General features: G+C 37.2%; 1 protein-coding gene across 6 annotated transcripts in view; it reads right to left on the bottom strand.

The window, feature by feature from the left end:
* The window catches only part of CENPE (centromere protein E), an 80,423-nt gene extending 53,272 nt beyond the window's left edge, over nucleotides 1-27,151 (bottom strand). For all 6 annotated transcript variants that reach the window (XM_058721767.1, XM_058721768.1, XM_058721771.1 and 3 more), the window contains exons 1-16: nucleotides 27,027-27,151; nucleotides 25,165-25,256; nucleotides 22,469-22,558; nucleotides 22,233-22,351; nucleotides 20,944-21,063; nucleotides 20,463-20,544; nucleotides 20,248-20,315; nucleotides 20,110-20,175; nucleotides 15,853-15,904; nucleotides 14,263-14,350; nucleotides 13,782-13,911; nucleotides 12,086-12,205; nucleotides 8,480-8,638; nucleotides 4,706-4,850; nucleotides 3,716-3,804; nucleotides 1,968-2,135 (exon numbers count right to left, since the gene is read on the bottom strand). In XM_058721767.1, coding sequence (XP_058577750.1) covers nucleotides 1,968-2,135; nucleotides 3,716-3,804; nucleotides 4,706-4,850; nucleotides 8,480-8,638; nucleotides 12,086-12,205; nucleotides 13,782-13,911; nucleotides 14,263-14,350; nucleotides 15,853-15,904; nucleotides 20,110-20,175; nucleotides 20,248-20,315; nucleotides 20,463-20,544; nucleotides 20,944-21,063; nucleotides 22,233-22,351; nucleotides 22,469-22,558; nucleotides 25,165-25,256; nucleotides 27,027-27,082 — 1,644 coding nt within the window. In that variant the 5' untranslated portion in view covers nucleotides 27,083-27,151. The remainder of the gene's footprint in view (nucleotides 1-1,967; nucleotides 2,136-3,715; nucleotides 3,805-4,705; nucleotides 4,851-8,479; nucleotides 8,639-12,085; nucleotides 12,206-13,781; nucleotides 13,912-14,262; nucleotides 14,351-15,852; nucleotides 15,905-20,109; nucleotides 20,176-20,247; nucleotides 20,316-20,462; nucleotides 20,545-20,943; nucleotides 21,064-22,232; nucleotides 22,352-22,468; nucleotides 22,559-25,164; nucleotides 25,257-27,026) is intronic.
* Nucleotides 27,152-27,364: the final 213 nt, after the last annotated feature.

Genomic DNA, 27,364 nt, shown 5'->3' with positions numbered 1-27,364 from the left:
GATACGATCAAAAGTCAAGTGTTTGCTACATAAAAAAAAAAAATAGATTTCAACTGTAATTTGCAGCAGGTGAAATAAAATATTTAACTTAAGACAAAAACCTCTAACTTGTTAAAATTCTAAAATTAATCAAGTTAAAACAGGTAGGGGTTGGAATTTACTTTGTTCCCTGAGCATAATACTTACTCCTTCTAAAATCACTAAACATTCTGTATTTCTATATTCCCATTTGAAAATTATCCATAGCCTTGGTGATTTATAAGACCATCGGCAAACCAGGGCAATACCCACATGTCTTAAGGCCATTATTTGACTTTTCATTCCTTTTTCATTAAGCTTTTCCCCAAAATGGAGGTTTGGGAACACATTTTACTGTATATTCAGACTTACATTCTTAGTTTAAAATGGAATGGACGTTGCAAAAAGAGCTTTGAGTAGATTTAAGTTTTTATTACTTAATCTTTTAGGTTACCTTATTGAACCTAGCATTTTAATTGTGTCCAAGTAAAGATGAAGAGAATAGGATTATTTCTCCCCTTGACTTGGTTAAAAGAAAAAAAAAATTGGGATGTGACAGTCAAGTCATATACTATTTTGTAATCTTTCTGTGTGTGAGACAATTTAGTGAGCTTCAGTTTTTATTGATTGGATATAGAAATCATGTAAAAAACTTAGAAATGATTGCTATACTTATGCTCAGTTAGCCTTGCATCTGAGCAGTTTGGCTCCAGAGACCATGGTCTTAACCATGACACTACACCACCCCCTTCCTTATAAAACTGTGTTTTATAGACTGAAATTCATGGGCCAATATATGACATTTTGTATTTTGTTAAAATGTAAATTTTAAACCAAGTTAAATGAAACCCTGTGGAGAACATATAGACTTCCTCTTAGGATATATACCCATAAATGTAGGATTAACTTTAATTTGTATATAGAATGGAAATAATAGTTTTGGCACAGATTTCTTTTTTCCTTATTAAAAAAAAAAAAGAGGGTGAGAAATGAAACAATGATACTGAGGAAAGAGCACTGTGTTCCTTTGGGCTATCCACACAGAAATCTTAGAAGTAGCTATAAATTAAGTCATCATTTAACTACACCAGTACTGGCTCTTATTTGGCAGGGCAGGAGAGGGGAGTGGGGTAGGGACAGATTCATAGTCTGACAACAGCTATGGATTCTTGTTCCAGAAAAATGAATATCCTTCAAATATTCTGCAAAATAATTTTATACTGTCTGTGAACTCTAAGTTAAGGACTGTGTGCTCTAAGAAATCTTAAATCTCTTGGACAATTTCTAAGTACCTGAAGTTTGAGGGTTTCTGAATTAGGTTCTCTTAACATATAGCGTAATATATATTTAGAAAATTTAAGTGATCTGTTTCATTTCTAAAAATTGCATTACAAGTATTTAGTATTTAGTTACACTAATTTTCACAATAACTCTCATATGGAAAAAGACATGAGCATAATCAGCTTCCCTGTCTATTCTAATAATGTTCTAAATATTTAGGAATATACTTTTTAAAGAAAATGAAATCCATGGGTCCATGGATATGTAGTATCCATGCATAAAACAGTCAGATAGTAAAATTCATATTGGTCTCAGTAGGAAATGGTTATACTATAGACAGAATTTACGTGTGCTCAACCAATTAACTGATAATATACAAATTACAATGAAATAACTTATTCAAGACAAATCCATCAATAGGCAGATGCACCAAACCATCCCAAAGACATTTGTAATTTTTCCTTCTTTTTGTACGTGAGCACAAGTGAAACAAATATGCTTTAAATATTTTAAAAGTGACACAAATGAATTATTTCTCAAATTCTTTAAATTGTGTCTACATATGGAAAATGGATGGATTCTTCCTATATCAATCTTAGAAATATCTTTAAGAGAATGATACTTCTTTGAAAAGTGTGGTTTTAGTTTCATGTTTCCATATCTCTTACCTCCTGATCTTTTTCCGCTTTTCTTTCTAGAGCCTCAAATTCATCCAAATCATTCTTTTCTTTTAATTTCAATTCCATTTCTTCATTTTCTCGTCTCAGTTGTTCATAGTCCAATATCAGATTATCATAGTTGGCACGAAGTGAATTCAGCTCACTTTCTAAGTTTTCCTATTGGCAACAAAACCAGATTTTCAAGACAGACAGAATTCAAATCATATATTGTTTCTTTTAGATTACTCAAATAATTTAACCTTATATCATGTAGCAACTTAGGTCATTCTCTTCTTCAATATCTTTCTTTTTTATTTTACTTTATTTATTCTCAAGTTAGTTAGCATACAGTGTAGTCTTGGCTTCAGGAGTAGATTCCTCTTCAATATCTAATGGTCTAGTTTGATCCCGGGTAAAATAAAGGGTGTGAATTTTGGTAAACTAGCTAATTTAGAAGAGCAGCCAATTTTGAAAGGAGTATGAAAAAAACATCTTATAAACAATGCTCTGCCAATATTTAACTGGAAAAGTTGTTGGGAGGAGGAATTTGGGGAGGTAGGGTGTATACTGGGAAGTCCATTTGACCACAGTTTGTTTTTTTTTAAATTTTTTAACATTTATTTATTTTTGAGAGACAGAGTGATACAGAGCATGAGTGCGCGAGGGTCAGAGAGAGAGGGAGACACAGGATCCAAAGCAGGCTCCAGGCTTTGAGCTATCAGCACAGAGCCGATGCGGGGCTCGAACTCACAGACAAGATCATGACCTGAGCAGAAGTCGGCTGCTTAACCGACTGAGCCACCCAGGTGCCCCATTTGACCACAGTTTTTTAAGCTCCTTAGTAATAAAGCTGATAATTTAATTCTCTACCTATCTGATGCCTGTTTTATTTCTCAGACAGGTCTGAATTTAGGAAGGGAAACAGAAATATTCTTTATTGACCTCTAGTGCCATGTTTTACCGTACTCAAAAGAGGCCTGTTCCTGTTTTGTATACTATTATGAGAAAGAGATAAACTGTAAGTTATAGAAACAAAAATAAACACCAGGAATTTTTCAACAATAACACACTTCTAGAGGATGTTTCAGGGACATAAAAGCACTTTACCTCTAATACTCACCTAATTATAACTAATATGATGGTTAACTAATGGTAATAATTCCCAAGCATCACGGCAATTTCACTCTAAAACTAAAATGAAATTTCCTTAACAAATACATTTATAAAACTATACTGTATTTCTTTGGACATTAGTAGCCTAGAAAGTAAACATGGACTCTCTACCCACTGAAGTATTTACTATAGTGTTCCTTGTTTACAGTTTTGACAAGGTCATATATAATATATTTACTTTTATTTTTCAGTCTTATTTGGCAATATTACCCCCTACCCCTGATGTGTCATTTTTCTACTATATGCTTGAGAATTTTGACACTTTAAAAATCAGCCTTTTTACCCTTAGGGGTCTAAGTAAAAACAAAAACCAAAAACAACAACAACAAATAAACAAAAAATCACGAATACCAAGATCTGCTGGTAAAGAACCAGAAGCAAAGGTCACCTAATACGATACACCTGCATTATGAAATTTTTCGCCTCCTCCGCATGCCAGTTAGCAACTAGCAGTGTTGCAAGTAATTAGAACCAAAACTGTTACCGAAATTAAGTCAGATCTTATAATGTGCAGCAACAATAGTGAACACCAATAAAAATGAATTTTAAAAAGAGAGTATGTCTATGAAGTACACTTAAATTACCTGACTTAGTAGCTTTGTTGCTGGATTCCACTCTACCTCTGTTAATGGATCAAGAGTGTTACTGAAAATATCAGATTCTGAAGAGATAGCTATAATAAGGAGAAAAAGCAATTTATCCATAAATGTGTTAATAAAATTTCTCAAAAGTCAAAGACTAGAAGAAAATCTGATCAGAGGTAATAATAAGATCCAATTAGGTAACATGTGCTCACAATATGAATGCCAAGAATATATTAACAACAGATATGATCATTTATAGTATTGTATGAATTAAGATCCCTGGTTGGAATTAGTAATATAATATAGATCCTTAATAAAATATAGTTACCTACATTATAGGGACAAAATCTGAATTTAAGATTTGATCATTGTAAGTAGATTTTAAAATGCCCTTTAAAAATACTGATAATGTTGGAGACGTTATTTTGAAACATGTCTGTGTAATGTCCCCCTTCCAAGATTAAACAAAGTTTAAGGCAGATGTTATATGGATACTAATTTAATTGGATAATGATTAGAACAAAAACCAAACAATAAAAACATGTCTCATGTGTTTCAACGACAGTGCATTATTCTTAAGAGTCTTGAAAAAAATAGAGAATGTTCATTGTCTTAAAATTACTAATTTTTTATCATTATCTCCATCTGTAATCATACCTAAAATTCATACATTTTATTAAATGTGTTTACCACATTAACTGAATTATAAAGAAAGTCTTTCTTTACAGGGATAATTTTTTGTTTTGATTTTGAGTTTTTGATTTTTTTTTTTTTTACTTTAGAGAGAGGGAGTGCAAGTTGGGGAGAGGACAGAGGGAGTGAGATAGAGAATCCTAAGCAAGCTCCATGCTGATTGTGGAGCCTGACATGGGACTCGATCTCACAACCCTGGGATCATGACCTGGGCCGAAATCAAGTCAACCAACTGAGTCACCCAGGTGCCCCTACAAGGATGTCTTTATAATTAAAAGCAGCTGAAAAAGTACTCACATTCATCAATTTCTCCTATCATAGTTACAGCTGCCTTATGTGTTTTTGTTATATTTGCTGACATATTAAATTCATTTAAATAATTTGAGTCCTTCATTTTGTTAATTTTGCCAAGACACCAAGTGACTCGTCGTTTTCTTTTAGCCTAAGGAGAAAGAAATAAAAATTACCTCACACAGATCTGGGCTCAAACATCATAAAACAAGGGAATTAGTTTTCATTTTTGGAAAGCACTAACTTGGTAGAATTCTTATTAAGCCTATGTAATATCATACTGGGCTTAGGACATCCTGTGAGAACACAAACTTTTAAAATCAGTGTTTAACCCATAAAAAATTTTGATGAAACAAATGTCATGTTTTACTTGAAGGTTTATTTACAAACTTTTCTGGGACTTAATTGAAAGGACTTGGCAGACTCACAACCCTTTAAGTAAGTAATCCAGTGTTCTCTAGAAAGGAAGTTGCTGTTGCCACACCATAGCTACCAAAAGCACGTCTGAGTCTCCAGCTTTAACCAACAAGGGACAGACAGTCCATTTGAATTTCCTGCAGTGAATGAATCTCACACACGTGGCCTTCACAATGCCAGTTCTCTTCCAATTCAGTAAAGCTAATGCCTCCACCAGCACTCCTGACCTCATTGTTCCTTTCTCCCTTGAGACCTTGCTCCCTGGGTTATCTGTTCATGGCATCTTTACCAGTTCCCTCCTATTAGCCTGATAAATGCTCAAGCCTCTTTGTTTACTTTTATTTTATTTTAATATCTTTTTTTTTGAGAGAGAGAGAATGAGATTCTTTATTTTTATTTTTTTTTTATTTTATTTTTTTTTAAATTTTTTTTTCAACATTTTTTATTTATTTTTGGGACAGAGAGAGACAGAGCATGAATGGGGGAGGGGCAGAGAGAGAGGGAGACACAGAATCAGAAACAGGCTCCAGGCTCCGAGCCATCAGCCCAGAGCCTGACGCGGGGCTCGAACTCACGGACCGCGAGATCGTGACCTGGCTGAAGTCGGACGCTTAACCGACTGCGCCACCCAGGCGCCCCGAGAGAATGAGATTCTTAAGCAGGCTCCACGCTTAGCAGGGAGTCTGACCCAGGGCTCGATCCCACTACTCTGTGATCACGACCTGAGTCAAAATCAAGAATCGAACACTCAACCGACTGAGCCATCCATGTGCCCTATTTGCTTTTGATTTTTTTTAAAACAAACTCTTCAGTCCTTACTTCTCTCTATCTACCATTGTATTCTTCCTCATCATCCATCTACTCCTTCCAGGAATACCTCTGTCTCCCAGCTAGCTGTCCTCACCTCTCACTCTGCTTTGCTGGTTTCTCCTCCTCTGCTTGTGTTTTTCCATATTTCACAGTTACCATTTTTCTGTGGTCCCTCTGCTAGGTCCAAGTATTGTCTTATTTGATCCTCTCTACAATCCTATTACTAGGATTTATAGATCCTTTTTATAGATCTATAAATGATCCTTTCTTCTGAAGCCAGTCCTCTCTACTGTGTTCATGATCCAATCCCTTGGGGCCATCTTAACCCTCTGTAAAGTGGCTTTCACTCCTACCACATAACTCAAATTGTTTTGTAAATGAGCTTCTTATATCCAAATCCAAAAAGTTTTTGTCTAAATTTATCCTTTATTTATTTTTTAGTTATTTTAATGTTTATTTATTTTTGAGAGTGAGAGAGAGCATGAGCAAGGGAGGAGCAGAGAGAGAGACAGAGAGAGAGAGAGAGAGAGAGAGAGAGAGAGAGAGAGAGAGAGAGACAGAATCCAAAGCAGGCTCCAGGCTCTGAGATGTCAGCACAGTGAGCAATGTGGGGGTCGAACTCATGAACTGCGAGACCATGACCTGAGCTGAAGTCGGACTCCTAACCGACTAAGCCACCCAGGCACCCCATATCTATATTTATCTTAATTAAGTTCTTAGCAGAATGTGACATTGCTAATCACTACCTCTCTGAAATATTTTCTTCTCTTAGAGACCACATTCACCAGGTTTACTTAACTCTACAGCTAATCCTGGGCTCCCTTTGGGATTCTTTTGCCTTTATTGAAAAGTTGTCCTTGGGGTCTTTGGCTCTCTATTCTTTTCATTTTCAACATGCTCCCAGAATAAGACTATCCGTTCCCATGACTTTACTTTGGATCTGCAGTATCTAATGGCCACAGTGGTATCTCCACCTCACAAATTTCACTTGAATTTCATATATTTGGATTTTCAACTGCATGACACCTTAAACTGGAGATGGCCCAAATAAAACACTGAGCAGCTGCACTAAGCTTCATCCAGTGTTCTTTAACAACGAATACTGCTACCAGTTACCCAGCAAGCCTAGCAATGTTTGCAAATTATTCTGGATGCCTCCCTATCCCTGTCCCTGACATCTAAACAATCATAGAGTCCTGTTGAGTCTACCTTTCACACAGCTCTCCAATTTATCCACATCTTTGGCATCTCCAGAGTCACAGTCCTTGTACAGTCCCAACCAATCTGATGCACACAAGCAGACACACCTTTCTAAAATACAGTTCTGTGTCACATACGAGGCTTTTCCTTGTCCTTAGCATAATGCAATGTTCAAATCCTTCACTATGGTTTAAAATTCCCCTGCCACCAAAACATTCTAAGCCCAAGAAATATATTATGTTGTTTTCACAACTCCGAGCTTTTGTACATGTAGATCTCTTCCTAAAATATTCTCCCTTATACCTTCCATTGGACTGTTTTCTTCTCGTCAGTCTGTCAACAAATAGCTCTTCGAATGTCTTCTTTATACGAACTGTGGTGACTTGAGCATGATGTCTATTAATAATTACCTTAATTAAGAGCATACATATATTGAGGATTTGCCCTGTAGAAAGTGTAGTGTTAGGCACAGTCTATGTATTATTTAACTTAATTCTCACAGCATTCCTATGAGGTGGAGATCTAGATATCTCACAAATAAGAAAATGCAACAAAATGTATTTAAGAAATTGCCCAAGGTAAAGAGTTAGGAACTGACAGCATCAGGATTCAAATCTAGGCAGTCAAGTTCCAGAGGCCATCCTTTTAACCATGATACCATTATAGCCAAAACATACTTACTTGACCAAAAAAAAAAAAACCCTAACTCTACCAAAAACAAAAAGTACACATACTGGAAACCAGAATTTTGATCACTATGTTGATTTGTATTCTAGATCAATTATCCTGAGATTGATATTCTTTTTCTTTAAAGAGAAAATATTCCCATATACCCTAGACACCTGTGGTTCCCAATCACTTGATCAACTTCATCAGAATTTCTTAAGAAGCATATTGAATATAGATTCCTTGTCAATATTCCAGACTTCTTGCACATTTTTTTTTTTAAATTTTACAGAGAGAGCAAGCGTGATGGGGGAAGAGGGGCAGAGGAAGAAAGAGAGAAAATCATAATCACTCATACTCAGTATGGAGCCTGACATGGGGCTCAATCCCATGACCTTGGGATCATGACCTAGGCTGAAATCAAGAGTTGGATGATCAACTGAGCCACCCAGGTGCCCCTATTCTAGATTTCTCAAATTAGGATCTCTACATGTAGGATCAGAGATCAGTATTTTTAATGAACCTTTTAGGTTTTGCTGACACATAGGCAAACACACAAAATGTTCTGGGTTTCCTGAATACACTGTAACAAAGGATAAGAAATGCATAACTATATTATAAACCTATAGGAATACCCATCCTAGTCTCTATATACTAAGTCTGAGTTGTCATTCCTTTAAATTTTACCTTTAATTCCTGTTGTGATGTGAGGGAAGAAGAAGTCACCAGCATCCGTGTTAAGTTCTGAATTTTCTCAATCTGTACTTTTTGAAGCAAATCTTTTTCTTCCAAAAGTTGGGCTAATTGGTCTTTTTCCATTGCCTGGGCTCGAGTCTCTAAAGAAACCTATAGAGTATAATATTAAGTTATATTAATAATAAACATAGCTAGATTTTCAAGGCTTGAAAGTAGCTTGAAAGAACAGAATATTAAATTTGTATGTGAACTATGAGAATTTACATTTTACTGAAATAAAATATATCTTACCTATAGAATACTAATACTCAGTTGCCACAGAGAGTAATTTTTCTAACTTATAATAAAGTAAAATAAACATTTCTTCCCATGTGACTATTCTATGCCATATAGATTATAACAAGGCTGTTAAAGCAATCCTATTAATTGCCTAAAAATTAGGCAGAGAAGTCATAACAGCAGAGACTTGAATACCTACAGCAAGGGAACAGATGTTCTCATAAGACTTCCATTTGATATTTTAGCTCATTATTAAAAAGATAACTAAAATATAAAATTTTTACAAAATATGGGACCACAATGGTTAAAATAAACAAGTTACAATGACAAATGATTATGCTACCTTATTAGATTGTTATCTTACAGTCAGAAGAAGAATTCAAGATAATGTGAACATACAAAAGACACTTTTAAATAATTATACATGGTCTCTCTTTTTTTAACCTAACTCCCTATGCATTCGTGACAATTTAGAAAGACTATCTCTACTTGGCCCATCTGAACATCTCAAATTTTGCCTTTTGGAAATGAAAAACAATCTAAAATAATTTCAAGAAATCAAATTTTTCAGTTTATATTAAATTGAAAAATTTTTATGAGTTGATTTCTTCTTACTTGAAAGCTGTTTTAAATTTAGCTTGTAAAAGGTATAAAGAACTTAACAAACTCAATACCCAAAAACCAAATAATCCAGTGAAGAAATGGGCAAAAAACATGAACAGACACTTTTCCAAAGAAGACATTCAGATGGCTAAGAGACACATGAAAAGATGCTCAACATCACTCATCATCACAGAAATACAAATCAAAACTACAATCAGAGATCACCTCACACCTGTCAGAATGGCTAAAATTAACTCAGGAAACAACAGATGTTGGTGAGGATGCAGAGAAAGGGGATGCACTGCTGATGGGAATGCAAACTAGTGTAGCCATTACGGAAAATAATATGGAGGTTCCTCAAAAAATTAAAAATACAGCTACACTACGGCCCAGCAGTTGCACTACTAGGAATTTATTCAAAGGATACAAGTGTGCTGTTTCGAACGGGCACATGCACCCCAACGTTTACAGCAGCATATACGTCTTTTTCTTAAATTTAAGAAACAAAACAGATGAACATAAGGGAGGGAAGGGAAAGTAAGATAAAAACAGAGATGAAGGCAAGCCATAAGAGACTCTTAAATATAGAGAACAAACTGAGGGTTTATGGAGTGGTTGTGGGTGGGGGATAATGGGTAATGGGCATTAAGGAGGGCTCTTGTTGAGCACTGTGTGATATATGTAAGTGATGAATCACTACATTCTACTCCTGAAACCATTATTACACTATATGTTAACTAACTTGGATTCAACTAAAATTAAAAATCCAAAAAGAAAGAGTCTCCTGTAAAAAAAAATAAAGTTGAATCATGTTTGTATAAAAAAACAAAACGAAACAAAACAAAAAACCCCCACACCGTGAAAGTCACTGTTCAGAAAATGAAGAAACAAGCCATAGACTGGGAGACAATATTTGCAAAACACATATTTGGTAAGAGATTAGTATCCAAAAAACACTAAGAACTTTTAAACCCAACAATAAGAAAATAATGCAATTTAAAAATGGGCAACAGATGTGAACAGACATCTCACCATAGATGACATATAGATGGTAAATAAACACATGAAAAGACAATGTCATAGGTCACTAGGGAATTGCAAATTAAAACAACAACGAGATACCCACTACACACCTATTAGAATGGCTAAAATCCAAAACACTGATAATACCAGATGCTGAACAATGTGGAGCAACAGGAACTCTTATTTATTGTTGGTGGGAATGCATCCACTTTGGAAGACAGTTTGGCAGTTTCTTATTTGTAAAAAAAAATTTTAACGTTTATTTATTTTTAAGAGAGAGGGAGGGAAGAAGGGAGGGAAGGAAGGAGGGAGGGAGGGAGGAAGAGGGGGAGAGGGGGAGAGAGGGAGAGAGGGAGAGAGGGAGAGAGAGGGAGGGAGAGAGAGAGAGAGAGAGAGAGAGAGAGAGAGAGAGAGAGAGAGAAAGAATGTGAGTGGGGGAGGGGCAGAGAGAGAGAGAGACAGATGGAATCTGAAGCAGGCTCTAGGCTCTGAGCTGTCAGCACAGAGCCAGACGTGGGGCTGGAACTAGAGAGTGGTGAGATCGTGACCTGAGTCGAAGTCGAATGTTTAACCGACTGAGCCACCCAGGCGCCCCCAGTTTCTTATAAAACTAAAGACACTTATCATTTTATACTCACTAGGATGGCTATTATATAAAAAAAGTAAAATAAATAACAAATATTGGTGAAAGTGTGGAGAAATTCGAAACCTCATGCAATGTGTTGGTTGTGCAAAATGGTACAGCTTTGTGGAAAAGTATGATTGTTCCTCAAAATGTTAAACATAGAATTACCATCTGACGCAGCAATTCTATGACTAGGTATGTGTGCAAAAGAACTGACAAGAGGTACTGAAATAGATACTTGTACACCGGTGTTCACAGCAGCATTATTTATAATAGCCAAAAGGTAGAATCAACCCACTTGTCCATGAACAGGTGAATGGATGAACAAAATGTGTTATATACAGACAATGGATAAAAAAAGACTGAAGTTCTTATACACAGTATGACTTGGATTAACTTTGAAAGCCTTTTGCTAAGTGAAATAAGCTAGACACAGAAGGGCAAATACTGCATGATTCCACTTGCAAGAGGTATCTAGAATAGGTAAATTAATAGTGACATAAATGAGAGTAGAGGTTACCAGGGGCTGGAGGGACGGGGGAGAAATAGGAAGTAATTATTTAATGGGTACAGAGTTTCTGTTTGGGACAATGAAGAAGTTTGGGTAATAGTGGCAGTGATTATATCAGTACACTGTTAATGTACCTAATACCACTGAATTTTACACTTAAAAAATGGTAAAATTTTATGTTTCTATTTTAGCACCATAAAACTTATGACACAGCCTCCCCCCCCCCCCAAAAAAAAATTAGGTTGTAGACCTCAGCTATTGAGGAGTTAAGAATCTCTGGGTATTTGGGCAGCTCTTAGTTCTAAATCTGCTCCTATTCTTTTTTTTTCTTTTAATTTTTATTTATTTCTTTTGAGAGAGAGAGTACAGGAGCAGGGGAGGGACAGAGAGAGGGAGAGAGAGAGAATCCCAAGCAGGCTCTGTGCTGCCAGCATGGAGCCCGACACAGGGCTCGATTCCATGAATCGTGAGATTATGACCTGAGCTGAAATCAAGAGTTGGACGCTCAACCGACTGAGCCACCCAGGCGCCCCTAAATCTGTCGGTTCACACATACCTCCTCTAACTGTTTTTTAAGATCCATTATTTCTTTTCTGTATCTTTTCAGGAGAGCTTCATCACTTGATACCTCATTAACATAAGGAGTATTCTTCATATATTTGGCAGTGCTGGCAAACTGGGGAAAATACAAGAGTGTTAAGTGTTCAACATCAAAAAAATTAATTAATAATATTTAGGTTTCTTGTAATTACGTTTTATAAAGAAAGATCAATCCTCTTCCCAGGTAGCTTAATACTTTTGAACACAGAGAGTATTCTCTATCCTTGTAACTTACCCTGGCTGCTAGTCTTCAGAAGAGTCAGGGAAACATCTTGAAGACATATGCCAACAGAGAACCTACAAATACTGGCTTACTAGAATCCCACCCACCTCTCAAAGTCAAGAGCAAATGCTCCCTCTACTCTGAAGCATTGCTTCCAGTGGAAAGTACCTCTCCTTCCTCTGAACTCTATTCCATTTATTAACAGTTAATTAATCCAAGCCAATCACGTTGGAAGACAGGTCTTATCTTCCTTATAGTACTTTAAGATTTTTTTTTTTTAATATTTACTTATTTTGGAAAGAGAGGGAGACAGAGCACGAGCAAGGGAGGTGCAGAGAGAGATGGAGACACAGAATCCAAAGCAGGCTCCAGGCTCTGAGCTGTCAGCACAGAGTCTGATGCATGGCTCGAACTCACGAGCTGTGAGATTGTGACCTGAGCCAAAGTCAGACACAACTGGCTGAGCCACCCAGGTGCCCCTTCCCTACATGACTATAAATTGTGAAGTCAGGGACTCTACTTTCTATCTTTGTTTCTTTCATAGTACCTTGAGCCAGTGCTCAATAGCTATTTAAAACAATGTTTCTTAGAGTGTATCAGAAGTAACTTTAAGTGGGTCCATGAAGGTGACCATTAAATAACACTGAACCCTTGACTGAGATGGCTATTCTATTGACATTTCTCATTTTTCCTTTTTTTTTTTTTTTTTTTAACAGAAAATGTAAGCCTTAGGCTCAGAGCAAAGGCAATCAACAATGAACTAGTAGGAATTTAAGAGTTATTTTATTATAAACACACACACAGATATGTGTTTTTTTGGGGTACCTATTTGTTGAAAGTGATACTAGTTTTTCATTCATGGGATTGAGATAAAGTTTCCTTCTGCAATAAATAAAGTAGAAAAAGTGACTTTCTTAAAGAGAAATGTATCAGTATAATAGTGTTGGATACAGCAAAACTGTGACGGTGGGATATGAATAATTGAAATTTGAGAAAATTAAGGAATACTATTTAGTAGACAGTATACCAATTTTATCGTAATAGATATAGTGTGTCATTAAAAAAAAAAAAACCCTAATGTTAGTGGGTAATTTTTTTTTCTTAAAGATGATTCCCCACTCCCACACTCCCCCCCGCCCCACCCCGGCCTGAATATTGAAATAAAAATCAGGGGCGCCTGGGTGGCGCAGTCGGTTAAGCGTCCGACTTCAGCCAGGTCACGATCTCGCGGTCCGTGAGTTCGAGCCCCGCGTCAGGCTCTGGGCTGATGGCTCGGAGCCTGGAGCCTGTTTCCGATTCTGTGTCTCCCTCTCTCTCTGCCCCTCCCCCGTTCATGCTCTGTCTCTCTCTGTCCCAAAAATAAATAAAAAACGTTGACAAAAAAATTAAAAAAAAAAAAAAATAATAAATAAATAAAAATCAAACTTACCTGTAGAGTAGTAAGGGTTTCATCAAAAGACACTGGAGTAATTGTGCAGATAATACGTGTTTTTGCATTTCCTCCCAAAGAATTCTGGAGAATTCGTGTTAATTTACTGTCTCGGTAATTTATGAAACCACTTAGTGAGAAAGGAGTTTGGGGAAAAAAAAAAAAAACAGTAAGAATTTTTATTTAACAAAAGTGGTTGGTTTTTAATGCAGAACCTTAAATTAGCTACAATTTAAAAATTAATTCTTTATAGGTTCCATAAGGCAGGTCAAAACTACTCAGTAAAAAATATTTAAAATAGAAAGCAAATTTAGGAAGTTGTAGTCATATATTTAAGAAGCTAAGCATGCTCACAGAATCGCAAAAACTTTTGAACATATTGAAGAAATCAGTACGTTGGAGTGTCACTGAATTATTAAAATTCTCAACCTAATGAAAAATGTAAGCATTAATAGGTAAATGTACAATGGAATAAACTTACCCAACTTGTCCATCGCTAAGTTTCTTGATCACTTGTCCCAAAATAAATAAACTGCGATTTATATTACAGCCTTCCTTGAGTCGCACACCTGCATTTATTAAGCAAACATAAAAATGAAAACTAACCTCTGTATTAGATGATTAACTCATTTATCAATAAATTATAAGAGAAACTAGAAATTAAAGGGTTAGATGATAAAGTCTGTGCTTTGGATTAGATCTGAGTCCACCTTTAATACCACTGGTTGAGCTCTTTCCCTGTTCCTCCTACCTAGTAAGTGAATCAGAAAGGTCATCACCTCAGAGAAAGAGCAAAAAGAAAATGATGGCTAAGAAAAAAAAATCAGAGGGAAGTAAAGTTCATTTCCCCCAAGAGCCTAATTCCTCAGTTCAAATCTATTTTTTCCAAACCTCCAAATATAGGCAACTATAGACTTACAACCAAATTAATTCCTATTAGGTGCACAACAAAGTTCTTACTTTTAAACTAATATGCTCTCATGAGTCATATACCCCTCCAAACAAGTACACTGAAAAAGCTCTTTCTTTCTCCTATGCTCCATTCAACCAGTTCCTGTCCCCCTACCAGAAAATCACTTTTCTTAGTTGACTCTTGTAGAGATTTTTAGAAATTCAAGTTCATATATGTTTATTTCTTTTTTACACAAAGAGTAGCATGCTATATATGCTAATTTGCACTTTGTTTTTTTTTCACTTGGCAATATATCATATCAGTAAACACTGGTGTTTTTATCCTTTTATAGCATAAAATTCCATTATATGGATGTATCGAAATTTATTTCCTCAGCACCCTGTTGAGGGTCATGTACGTTTTCAATATACCACATATATAAAAGGTACTACAACAAATAGTTTTGAACAGCTGTTATTTTACAGATGCATTTTTCAGCTATTGCTGTAGCAAGCCAGCTAAAACAACAAGCATTTATTTCTTGTTTACAGATTGGAGGATCCACTGGTTTGGTGAATAGAGACCATGCTCAGAGGAGTGTCTCTGTGTCAGGCTGTAGGAAATAAACATAGAAAGGTTTGACATCTTCATGATCTTGAAACTTCCTATCTAAGTATGCTTTTCCATTTGTTTAAGTATTTGATTACATCCTTTAGGTCTGTTTTAAAGTTTTCTTTATTTTGGCCTTGTGTAATTTGCGTTGAGTTTTTTTCCTAGATATTAGATCTTTTAAGTCATTATTGTAAATGGAGTCTTTTTGTACACTAAATATTCTAACTGGTTGTTGTTTGTATTAGGAGTTATTAATATTGTATATTAATTTTGTACCTGACCACCTTCCTGAATTTCCTTACTAATTATGAAAATTTAGATGGTTTTCACGGTACTTTCAGCTTTGTAGCTATACAATCCTACCAACTGCATAGTTTTAGCTTTTTAATTGATGCTATAGTAGCCCCAAATAGATAATTTGCTAGATATGGAAGCTGCTTTTTACATTAAAGAGTCTTGTCACAAACTTACTATCTTGATTAGTTTCTAAAATGCAAGGTAGCACTTCTTTATTCTGTAAAAGAACAAGATAACACTTAGGCCAAAACATTTACGAGTTTCCATTACCTTCAGCGCCTGTTTGAGCAGCTCTTTCACTGCCTGCAAGATCAACCAAATTCTGTAAGATAGATGAAAATGAAACTTTAGGAAGGGTAACTTGAAATAAAATCCCAATGACTGAAGGAACAATTTTAACACATGGTTTATCAGCATACCCCATCTGTATGCTGGTCTCTTGCTCCACCGGTTAGGGCCTTACCATTTTTGGGTCAAACAGATGTGCATACTTTGTTCCTGCCTTATAATATAGCCTCCATAATGTTGTCAGAATAGTTTCTCTATTTACTACACAAAGTTCAAAACCTTACCATGGTGAATATAATTCTTTACAATCTGGCACTTGTGTTCCTCCAGCTTTAAATCCACACATTACTCACTCTGAATTCTAGCTGACCTACTCACTATGCCCTAAATGCTTCATGTACTTCTATGCTTCCAAGAGCTATCTTTTGCCATTCCCTTTGTTTAGTTAGTTCTAATTTTCTAGACTGTCCCTATTCTTTACTCAGGACCAAAGACAACTGCTACCTTCTTAGGGAAACTTTGCCATCTTTATCCTTCCTCTCCCACACCTTGATCTGCTCTTTCAATTGTGTACCCAAGGGTCTTTAAAGATACAACTTACTCTTCAGCACTTACTGTGTTGAGCTAGTCATTTGTGTCTCTGCCTACACTGTAGCATCTTTAAAAGCATGGGCCTCTCCTTCATTTCACAAATATTGTTGACAACAAGTGACTGCCTGTCATGCTCCAGGCAGTTTGTTAGGTACTAGGGATATGGCAGTGAATCAGACATGTAAGTTCTCTGCTCTCATTGAGCTTTTATTCTACATGGGGTAGGCTGGGGAGAGGAGAAAGTTGGTGAGAAGCAAGAAAAAGATAAGAAATGCATCATGGCAGATAATTTTTTGTTTTATTTATTTATTTATTTTGAGAGAGAGCGAGAGAGGGACAGAGAGAGGATCCCAAGCAGGCTCTGTGCTGTCAGTACAGAGCCCGAAGTAGGGCTTGAACTCACGAACTGTGAGATTATGACCTGAGTTGAGATCAAGAGTTGGATGCTCAAGGGACTGAGCCACCCAGGTGCCTCATTAGAGATAATTTAAATAGAGTGCTGGAAGGGGAAAGAGGAAGGTACAGAATAGGTTCTTTGGACTTGATGGCAGGGAAGTCCTCCCATTAAGCTAGAATCTGGAAAGACAGAGAAGAGGGGCCCAGCCATGCAAAGCCTAAGGAAGCCATACTCCAGATGGAAAGAACAGCTAGTATACCCAGTCACAAAGCAGAAATGAGCTTAGTGTGTTCAAAAAATAGGAAGGACAACAGAGTTGGTGAAGTGGAGTTGGCACAAGACTGGGTCAGAGAAGTGGGTAGGGGTCAGATGGAATGGGGCATGGTAAGCAAGAGCAAGAACTGTGGATTTTCTAAATGTGATGGGAAATGGTTTAAGCAAGACAGTGACAGACATTTTGGCAGAGAAGGGTGAAAAGGGTGGGTGGGGAAGGACTGGAGAGAGGCAAGAGTGGCAGCAGGGAGCCCATTAGGCTCCTGTAGGAATCTGAGCAAGAGGTGAATGGCGGCTTGGACTAGTAAGGTAGCATGGGAAACAGTAAGTGATGGAGGGATGTGTTCCTTATTCTTCTAATCTCAGAGCCTGGTACTATGCTCAGAACATGATGCAGTCTCAGCAAATATTCTCAATGCATTAAAACAAAGTCAGAGACTTTCACGGATGGGCAATAATTATGCACTCCTGCTTTAATTATGTCCTATATCAGACACTACTTTCTCTAAAATACTCAGTCTAATCTTTCTGGTGTAGCATCTATTACAGAAGACCTAGATAAATAATAAAGGGGCAAAGTAGTGATGAAGGCAGCATGAATTGAGGAATAAAAATGGGAACAAATATTGGTGTTCAAAGACACCAAGAGGCACCAATCTATCTGAGAGAGGGCTCACATGGAGTAGAGGGAAATCAAATTAGGTTGGTTGAGAGTGGCCAGAATTTGCCAAAGGATGCAACATAACAAAAGCAGTACTTAGTAACATTAGAAATCTGCCAGCAGACCGCAGAAAGGAAGACCAGAGTCATAGAGGCCAGGTCAGGAGATGAGGACCTAAATGAATGTGATGCCCATGGGAATGTTGAATAAGAAATGCTGATGAATGGACACAAAAAGGGGAAGGCTGAAAAAGATGAGTCGGAACTGGCTCGGGTCTAACCTAGGTGATCAGGATAATGTTGGTACTACTGGAAAAAAGGAATATTCACTATGATAGAAAGAAATTAATTTTGTTTTAGACACACTGAAGTTTGAAGTAACAGTGAGACACACAATTATAATCATCTTTATAAAGACATGAATTAGAGCTCAGAGACTCTAGATAAAATACTTGACTGTCATCAATATAGAAACGATAACAGAATGTCTGAGGGCAGATGCAGGAAGCAAGAAAGGCGACAGCAGAACACTCCTATGTTTTAGACAGTAGAGTAGGAGAAAGAATTCCCACAAAGGGAACAGAGAAGAAGCAGAGCCAAAAGGACCTGGATATTATGAACCAGAAAGATCAGGAGACGCTAAAAAAACAAAACAGAACAAAACAAAACAAAACAAAACAGAGCCAGAAAATGATCTTTTGAGGAAGACTTCTTTCCAAGAAGATACTTACAATAAGTAGAAAGGCTGAAGGGTTGGACCAGATGGTATCTATATATTTTTTTTAATTTCTTTTTAACATTTTATTTATTTTTGAGACAGTGAGATACAGAGCATGAACAGGGGAGGGTCAGAGAGAGGGAGACACAGAATCTGAAACAGGCTCCAGGCTCTGAGCTGTCAGCACAGAGCCCGACGCGGAGCTCGAACTCACGGACCGAGAGATCATGACCTGAGCCGAAGTCGGCCGCTTAACCGACTGAGCCACCCAGGCGCCCCAGATGGTATCTATATTCCCTAGATGATAGAGTGTCAAATTATGTAAAAAAGTCATCAAATTGATTACTGAACATGTCGAGAGTATTAAAGAAATTATTAAAAGTTAAAATTGTAGTGAAGTATCACAGATTGGGTTTAGAAAACAAAACAGAAGTTAGGTTTTGTGTTTTGTTGTTAAATTAAAGCAAGACCATCTACTAAAATAAATTTTATATTGGTACGGTAAAATAACTGAGGTGAACAAGAATTAGAATTTATTAAGACTCTGATTTTTCAAATCTGTAAGTGAATAATTAGAGATTTTTTATTTTTTTTCCCTGAAGTTTTCAAGAATAATCTTAAATCATATCCTACATGAAGCTAAGAAATTTAGACCCTGAAGACAGAAATAAAGCAATATTGGCAAGGAACAGGAAGCAAGCACAAAAAAAAAGAGAACTTCTTCAGTGCAACAAGAAGGAAATGGTGGCTTACTTATGTAGAAAAAAGAAATGTTTACATCTTGCTTATATTCACTATTCGGCAAACAAGTACTCAATATAAACTACGTATACTGTGTTGGGGCTATCAAGATGAATAAATGTCTTTCTTCCCTTCAAGGGATTTACAGTCGTAAACACAATGTTTATAATATAAAACACTTTCTGGGGCGCCTGGGTGGCTCAGTCAGTTAAGCGGCCGACTTTGGCTCAGGTCATGATCTCTCGGTCTGTGAGTTCGAGCCCCGCGTCGGGCTCTGTGCTGACAGCTCGGAGCCTGGAGCCTGTTTCAGATTCTGTGTCTCCCTCTCTCTCTGACCCTCCCCTGTTCATGCTCTGTCTCAAAAATAAATAAACGTTTAAAAAATAAAAAATAAAAAAAAACCCAACATTTCCTTATTTTATTTAAGAATGAACTTGAATAATGTGATTTACTTTTTAACCATCCCAGTTAGGTTTTTGTTGATCTCACGGGTCTCAATTCTTTTGGCTGAGACAAAACAACAGCAACAACAATACCAAATCGCCCCCACCCCCGTTGCAAGAATATACTCTTAAATGTGTACGGAAAAACTCTTCCCCAAGAACTCTGGTTAGGAAAAGTGCTTCGTTCTAAATTTTAGGAGACAACAGCAATAACATAACAGGAAGAAAGGCCCTCTGAATTCGTCCGATGTTTCAGCTTGTAATCTTATGTTTATAGATGAGACTAAACTACCAATTTATAGATGTTTTTGCCTGTTTAGTTCAGTTAACAGTTCTTATAAAACCAAACATCCAGCAGCCAAACTAAATTATGGTTTGGCCCATGTGGTACGGTATCATGGTCCATCAATACTCACCAAATGGGACACCTTGACGGATCCGTCACAATTGGAAGGTTCCCCTTTCTCTCTACTTTCCAAAATCTAGACAGAAAAGACAACTTGTAAAAAATCAGTGCATTTCTAATTGGAAAGGCCAAACAGAGAGTTACCTACCATCCTAAAAATGGTATGAGAACGACTGCTTCTTTGATTCATTTTCGTAATTCCATAATGTCTGTTCTCTGTAAAAAGGGAGTCATGTTTCAGGTGTGTATATTAAAATCAAAGAAAAATACTGACTTTTTTTTAGAGTGAAAAGTGTGATTTAAAGCCTATTCAACTGAATAGTGTTTACAAGTGTTTTGGAAAAATACAGTATAAAGTCTTACTCTCTCCTTTTGTGATCCACTTCAAAGCCATTTCTGATGTATAAACAACTTCCTCCGTGAGATCAGCCACATATACATTCCTCTGAAACAAGGTTAAGAATAGAGAAGTCACTAAAAAGTTGCATCTCACAAGAAGGTGTGAGCTAGTATAGAATTCACATGCAGAAGTTACAAATGGAAAATGGATGAAAATAACAAGTAAACTATGATATATACAATTTATTTCTGTACCAAATTCTAACCTGATACTTCCATTTTGCTCTTTTTTAGGGGGCACTTACACCAAAATATCACGGCTGTCAGTGTTTAAAAACGATACATGTTGCTCATATGCTATCTCTATAAACACTTAAGAAACAAAAAAATAAACGATACAAATAGGAGACAGTTTAAAAAATACAGAAACTAAAGGTAAATGTTCAAGAACATGAATCCCAATAAGCAAGACTATTTTTAGAACCACACTAACTCTGTTACTCACGTTGAAGTCTTCCCGAATTATTAAAGGCTTCATTTTTTGAGTGTCACAGAGTAAGTCTGTAATGGTTTCATTGTATATCTCCATGTAAGACACGCGTAAGAGAAATTCTCTGTCAGGAAACTAGCAGAAAAAAATATGTAAAACATCAGAGGTCATCCATTTATGAAAACCTAATACTGAATACTTATGTGCTAATATTAAATATTAAAACATTCTGAGAAATTATCTTTGTAAAGCAAACAACAAACAAAACCTCATGTCGTTTCATATCCACAATAAACACAAAAATATAAAAATATGTTTCAGTAATAATGAAAAGTATAGTATCAAAGAATTAGAAGAGGAGAGTGCCTGGTCCAACTCTCTGAACTCAAAATAAAACCTACCAATGGATGTTCAAATAAGAACATTAAAAATCATTAAAATAGTAATGAAAAAACAAACCTAAAACCAGCTCTTAATTAACTAAGTTGCTTATTCTGGCCTTCTGCTTTCCTTGTCTTTTTTCTACATCTACTTTTCTGTTTTTTTGTTTTTTTTTTATTAAAAAAATTTTTCTTTAACGTCTATTTATTTTTGAGAGAAAGCATGAGCAGGGGAGGGGCAGAGAGTGAGAGGAAGACAGAATATGAAGCAGGCTCCAGGCTCTGAGCTGTCAGCACATAGCCAGATGCAGGGGTAGAACCCACCAACCATGAGATCATGACCTGAAGCAAACTTGGACGCTTAACTGACTGAGCCACCCAGGCACCCCTCTCTGTTCCTTTATAAGCACTGGTAGCAGGGAGCCTGGGTGGCTCAGTCGGTGGGCATCTGACTCTTGATTTCGGCTCACAGTTCATGAGTTCGAGCCCCTTGTCAGGCTCTGTCCTAACAGTGTGGAGCCTGCTTGGGATTCTCTCTCTTTCTTTGCTCCTACCCTCACTTGCGCACATTCATTCCCTGTCTCAAAATAAATAAATAAACATTAAAAAAAAAATCACTGGTAGTTAAACAAAGACAACGAGGAGCTAACCATTCTGGTAAGATTTTCCTGTTTCTCAACACCCACTTTTTGGTGTGATTATTACTGTTTCAGGATTCAAGGAAAAGAATGAAAGAACTTTAAGCTCTACATAGTAAGTTTGTGGGGAAAAAAATGAATCTGTTATGCCTTCTTTACCCATGGCTAATTAAGAGATAACTGTAAATCTACTTCCTTTCATCATTATAAGAAAATATATTAAGGTTTTCATCCTACTATTACTACCTTTCCCTTTATGTACCAGAAATTTACCTAAGTTATTTACCTTTTTAATTTTTTGGAAAATGTCATGAATTGCCCTGGGTATTACTCCCAAATAATCCTCTGAACCCATCATGGTATATGTTTTTCCTGAAGCAGTCTGCCCATAGGCAAATATGGTACCTGTAAAAACAAAACACACACACACATGCAAAGATTAAAAATGAATCTGTAAGATGTGAAACTATCAATACTTGAACAAAGAACCAATACTAAAATATTTCTACAATGAATACAAACCATTGTAGCCTTGTATGGCAGAATCTATGATTGGTACTGCTATTTCTTCATACACATTTTTAGTAGTTTCATTACTATGAAAGACGCGATCTAAAAAGAAAAAAACACATACACAGAAGTTAAATCAAACAAACCAACTTTGTTTTCATTCTTAGTAGTTGTCCAAAGAAATAAAATGGTCAGGATATGATAAGATAAAATATTTAAGACACAATATTCTCTTCACCTTATTGGTCCTCTGAAAAAATATTTCTCTATAAGGTAAGATGTGTTGGTCCTCACACAGAAAAAAATACAAGTCAGACTTCTCAGCTATTCTATGTGCTTTTAAGAGTCAGCAGGGCACAGTGGCTGAATACAGGGTTATTGAATCAGACTCTACAAATCTGGTTCCACCGTTTATAAGCTGAGTGACTTCAGGCAAGGTGGTTGATGCCTTTGTGCCTCAATTACCCAATCTGTAAAATGGATATGAATTCTCTTCCTCATAGAATTATTGTGAACCTATAGTCAATACTTAGGAAATATGAACTATTACTACTGAGAAATTTTAAGGTTTATAACATATTTAGCAAGAAGACCTAGCTCAAACTAAAATAAGAAATGCACACATATGGAAGAAGAGACCTAACAAAGCTGAAATGTTACAAGGAATGACCAGTTGGCTGGCTGCTAAAGGAGGCTGGGTTTAGAGTACATTTGTACTGATGAATTCACTAGTCTAGGATGTGGTTCTCTGCTAGTTTTGTTAGCATAATTAGCACATTAAAAATGGACTACTCTTTCAATGGTAGCCTCATATTAAAAAGCTCACAAGAAATGCATTTCTAAATCAGGAGGGAAATGCATCCACGTGCAATGAGAAATTCAGTGATCATGTGGTTTGCATCATGACAACACATTTGCCCTGTTGGCAGAGCTCTATGGAAAATCAAAGTGCCATCTGAAGGCTGCTTAGGGGTTATGATATCAGAGCAAGGACAGATGGCAGGATAATTCAAATCTTAATGCCATTTGCTTTAGATAAGTGGATAAGTCCAAATCCACGATGGGCATACATGGCTACAGAGAACCCATAGATCATGAGTCTGAATGCTTGTGCATCCCTCTCTCTTGGTTTTATAATCTCTGGCATTTATTGTACTACCTTTTTAAAAATTATGTTAAGGGGCGCCTGGCTGGCGCAGTCGGTTAAGCGTCCGACTTCAGCCAGGTCACGATCTCGCGGTCCGTGAGTTCGAGCCCCGCGTCAGGCTCTGGGCTGATGGCTCGGAGCCTGGAGCCTGTTTCCGATTCTGTGTCTCCCTCTCTCTCTGCCCCTCCCCCGTTCATGCTCTGTCTCTCTCTGTCCCAAAAATAAAATAAAAAAATAAAAAAATAAAAAAAAAAAACGTTGAAGAAAAAAAAAATAAATAAATAAAATAAAAATTATGTTAATACTCTAAAACAAGTCCTTTACCAGAAATTGTTTTCTCTTCTTTACATCTTTGCTCCAAAACCTTTTATGATGGCTTTCTAGCTTAATGCTAGTTCAACATCCTAACCATTCTTACTCCCAGAGTTGTTGAGAGGGCCTCACTGTTGCCCTGAGGTGCCTAAATGACAGCATGCTAGTGAGTCTGACTCTTCCATTTGCTAGCTGTGGGACTCTAGGCTTATTTCAGTTACTCTGAAATGGAAAGGCACCTACTGTATAGTACCTACCACATAAGCTTGTTATGAGGATTAAATGAGTTAATAAATATGACATGCTCAAAACTGTATCTGGCACAGTGTCAGCAGTAGACCCATATTAAATCAATATACAAATCAGCTGAGTCAACGTTCAGGGCCTCCATGACCCTCTGCCCCAGTGTTGGTGGTACCATTTTAGAAACCTAGACTAGTTATGTCCCACTATAAATCTCACAAAGCTTATGCTGTCACAAATGTAATTACTTGTTTAAAGTCTCTCTCTCATCATATGAGAAGTTCCACAAAAGCAGGGGTAGGTCTTTGCTGTATTTTAGCAGACAAAGAAGGAATATCTTCACTATTTATTCTTTAAAGAATTTTCTTAAAAATAATTGTGGAAAGTATATACTAAAATCAACGATCTTAAAGATGACTTGATATCAAGCAACATATTTTAGGCTTATGGGGTTTTAGGCCACAAATACACTAATGAATAAGAGGAAAAAATGTTAGTTTCAACCTTAAGGCACTATGACTATAACTGCATTTTTAAAAATATAATTTATTGTCAAATTGCCTAACATATAGTGTGCTCTTGGTTTTGGGGTAGATTCCCGTGGTTCACTGCTTACATACAACACCCAGTGCTCATCCCAACAAGTGCCCTCCTCAATGCCCATCACCCATTTTCCCTTCCCCCATCAACCCTCAGTTTGTTCTCTGTATTTAAGAGTCTCTTATGGTTTGCCTCCCTCCTTCTCTGTAACTATTTTTTTCAGCTTCCGTTCCCCCATGGTCTTCTGTTAAGTTTCTCAGGTTCCACACATAACTGCATTTTAAATAACAATTTATTATCTTATTTATCATACATGATAGATGAACAATTTTTGAGTTTTTACTAACGCAGTTTACACAAGGCCTCGTCTGATCTTTAATGACAAATCCAGTATTATGGATAAGCCTTTTGTAGTCCTAATAGGAAAAGGATAATATATTAACTTTTGATGCTATTATAAGCTTACCAAAATTGAAGGATTTACTGCCATCAACTTGATAAATAGCATTATTGTCAGTTTTCCAGTAAATTTGGGTATCTCCTCCAAGAGCTTCTTCTCTGAAAGAATAAAAACACTGCATTTTAGTAAAACTGGTCATGGAATTCATGTCATATGACAGATAATTTAAAAGATTCTGTCTTCTGAAAAGTATTTTATTTTAGTTAATAAATAAATTTATTTATTTTTAAATGTTTATTTTTGAGAGGGAGAGACAAGAGTGTAAGCAGGGGACGGGTGGAGAGAGGAGACAGAATCCCAAGCAGGCTCCAGGCTCTGAGCTGTCACAAAGCTTGACGTGAGCCCCAAACTCACCAACTGTAAGATCGTGACCTGATCTGGAGTCCGACGCTTATCTGACTGAGCCACCCAGGTGCCTCTTCTGAAGAATATTTTAAAAGATAGTATTGGGGAACCTGGGTGGCTCAGTCAGTTAAGTGTCGGACTCTTGATTTCGGCTCAGGCCATGATCTCATGTTTTGTGAGTTTGAGCCCCATGTTAGGCTCTGGGCTGTTGATATGGAGCCTGCCTGGGATTCTTTCTCTTTCCCTCTGTCTCTGCTCCTCCTGCTCTCTCTCTCTCTCTCTCTCTCTCTTTTTCAAAATAAGTAAACTTAAAAAAAAATAGTAGTATTGACTTATACTATATATGAGAAACATGGAAAATCTGCCTTTGAGGGGCCAAGACTTTTAAGTAGGCCAAGACTTTTAACTCCTGCCTTCTCATGGGAGTTTCCTGGTGAAGTTCTTCATTTCTACCCTCCTACCTAGTACTGGTTGCTGAAAAGATACATTCAAAATGCAACTCTGATTATGTCACTCTTGCTCACAACTTTTAAAAAACATCTGAAATTCTTAACATGGCATACTAGATCTGGAACATGTTTATTTCTGTCTTCAATGTCATCTTGCTCTAAGTTCCTATGCATGCCTAACTGCATATCAGTTCTGACTGCATATCAGTCCCTTTCAAAAATAAGAGATTAAATATTGTGATTGTAACATAATGGTCTTCTAATGCATTAAGTAATGAGATATTTAAAAATAGGAAATTCCTCATTTATTAACACCTAGTGATATTTAACAAATATTTCTCAAACACAAAATATGTTAGTATTCTGGAGTGAGGGCCACAGATCAGAGAGAAGCAAAGACTTCATTTCCCCCCCTTCTTTTTTTCTCTGTAGCATGACTCCTGTAACATTATGTCAACTTAACATTCTGTATTTTTTACTTTATTTTCTGTCTGCCCACTAGAATGTAGATCCACAGGGGCAAGGATGGTAGTGTCTGTGTAGTAGAGTACACTGTACTAAAAAACAAAAAAAATCAGTATTGATAAATATCAGCCATTCAACGTTCTGAATGTTGAATTCAGTCATTGACTGAAGTCTTGAGTGCCTTTGAATACAATGCAACAAGACAGACTAGTCCTTGCTCTCAAGAAGTACACAGTAATAAGGGAGAGGCAGTTAAGTGCAAAATGACAGATGAGTACAAATAAAAACCTTTCCGATACGACTTCCTTTAAGGAGTGGGGTGGGGTGGGGTGGGGAAGAGCATACGGGGAGAGGCAGTGCAGGGCTGGCGTTGAGGTCTTTAACGTTGGCGAGCCTGAGTTAACATCTAAAAGACTCCTACAGCTGGAAATTGTCTTATAGATCTTCCGATCCTTCCTCTTGGTCACTACCAGATAAGGACACCGTGGCACAAAGCGGGTAAGAGGCCGAGATACCAGGCAGCAGGAAGGAGCAGCGAGGACTCACTCTGGGGCTCAGGCCCGCGCCAGAGGCCGCAGCTGGGACCCGGTCTCGGTCTGGCCCACCTACCTGCTGTTGAGCGGCCGGACCCGCACACACACCGCGACAGCCCCTTCCTCCGCCATCCTGCCAGGCTAGATCCCAGGGAACTGGCACAGTTGTTCAGCGTCCCTTCTTCGGAGAGCACCGGCCGCCCCGCCTTTGAGTTTAAAATTTCCCAAACTCCGCGTCTGATTGAGCCGCGGCCTCGTGACGTCATGGGTTGTTCCACTGCGCTCGGCGCGGGGGGCGCGAGGCCGGCGGCGCGTCCACGGGTAAAAGGTGGAGGGGGGAATAAAGGATCTGGAAGAGAGTAGGGTAGGGAGTCACTGAGAGGAGATGCAGGAAGCAGGCGGCGAGCGTGTTTT

This window comes from Neofelis nebulosa, chromosome 3 (assembly GCF_028018385.1).
Source record: "Neofelis nebulosa isolate mNeoNeb1 chromosome 3, mNeoNeb1.pri, whole genome shotgun sequence".
In the NCBI taxonomy this organism is placed as follows: Eukaryota; Metazoa; Chordata; class Mammalia; order Carnivora; family Felidae; genus Neofelis; species Neofelis nebulosa.
This window is presented reverse-complemented; position numbering and strand designations above follow the sequence as displayed.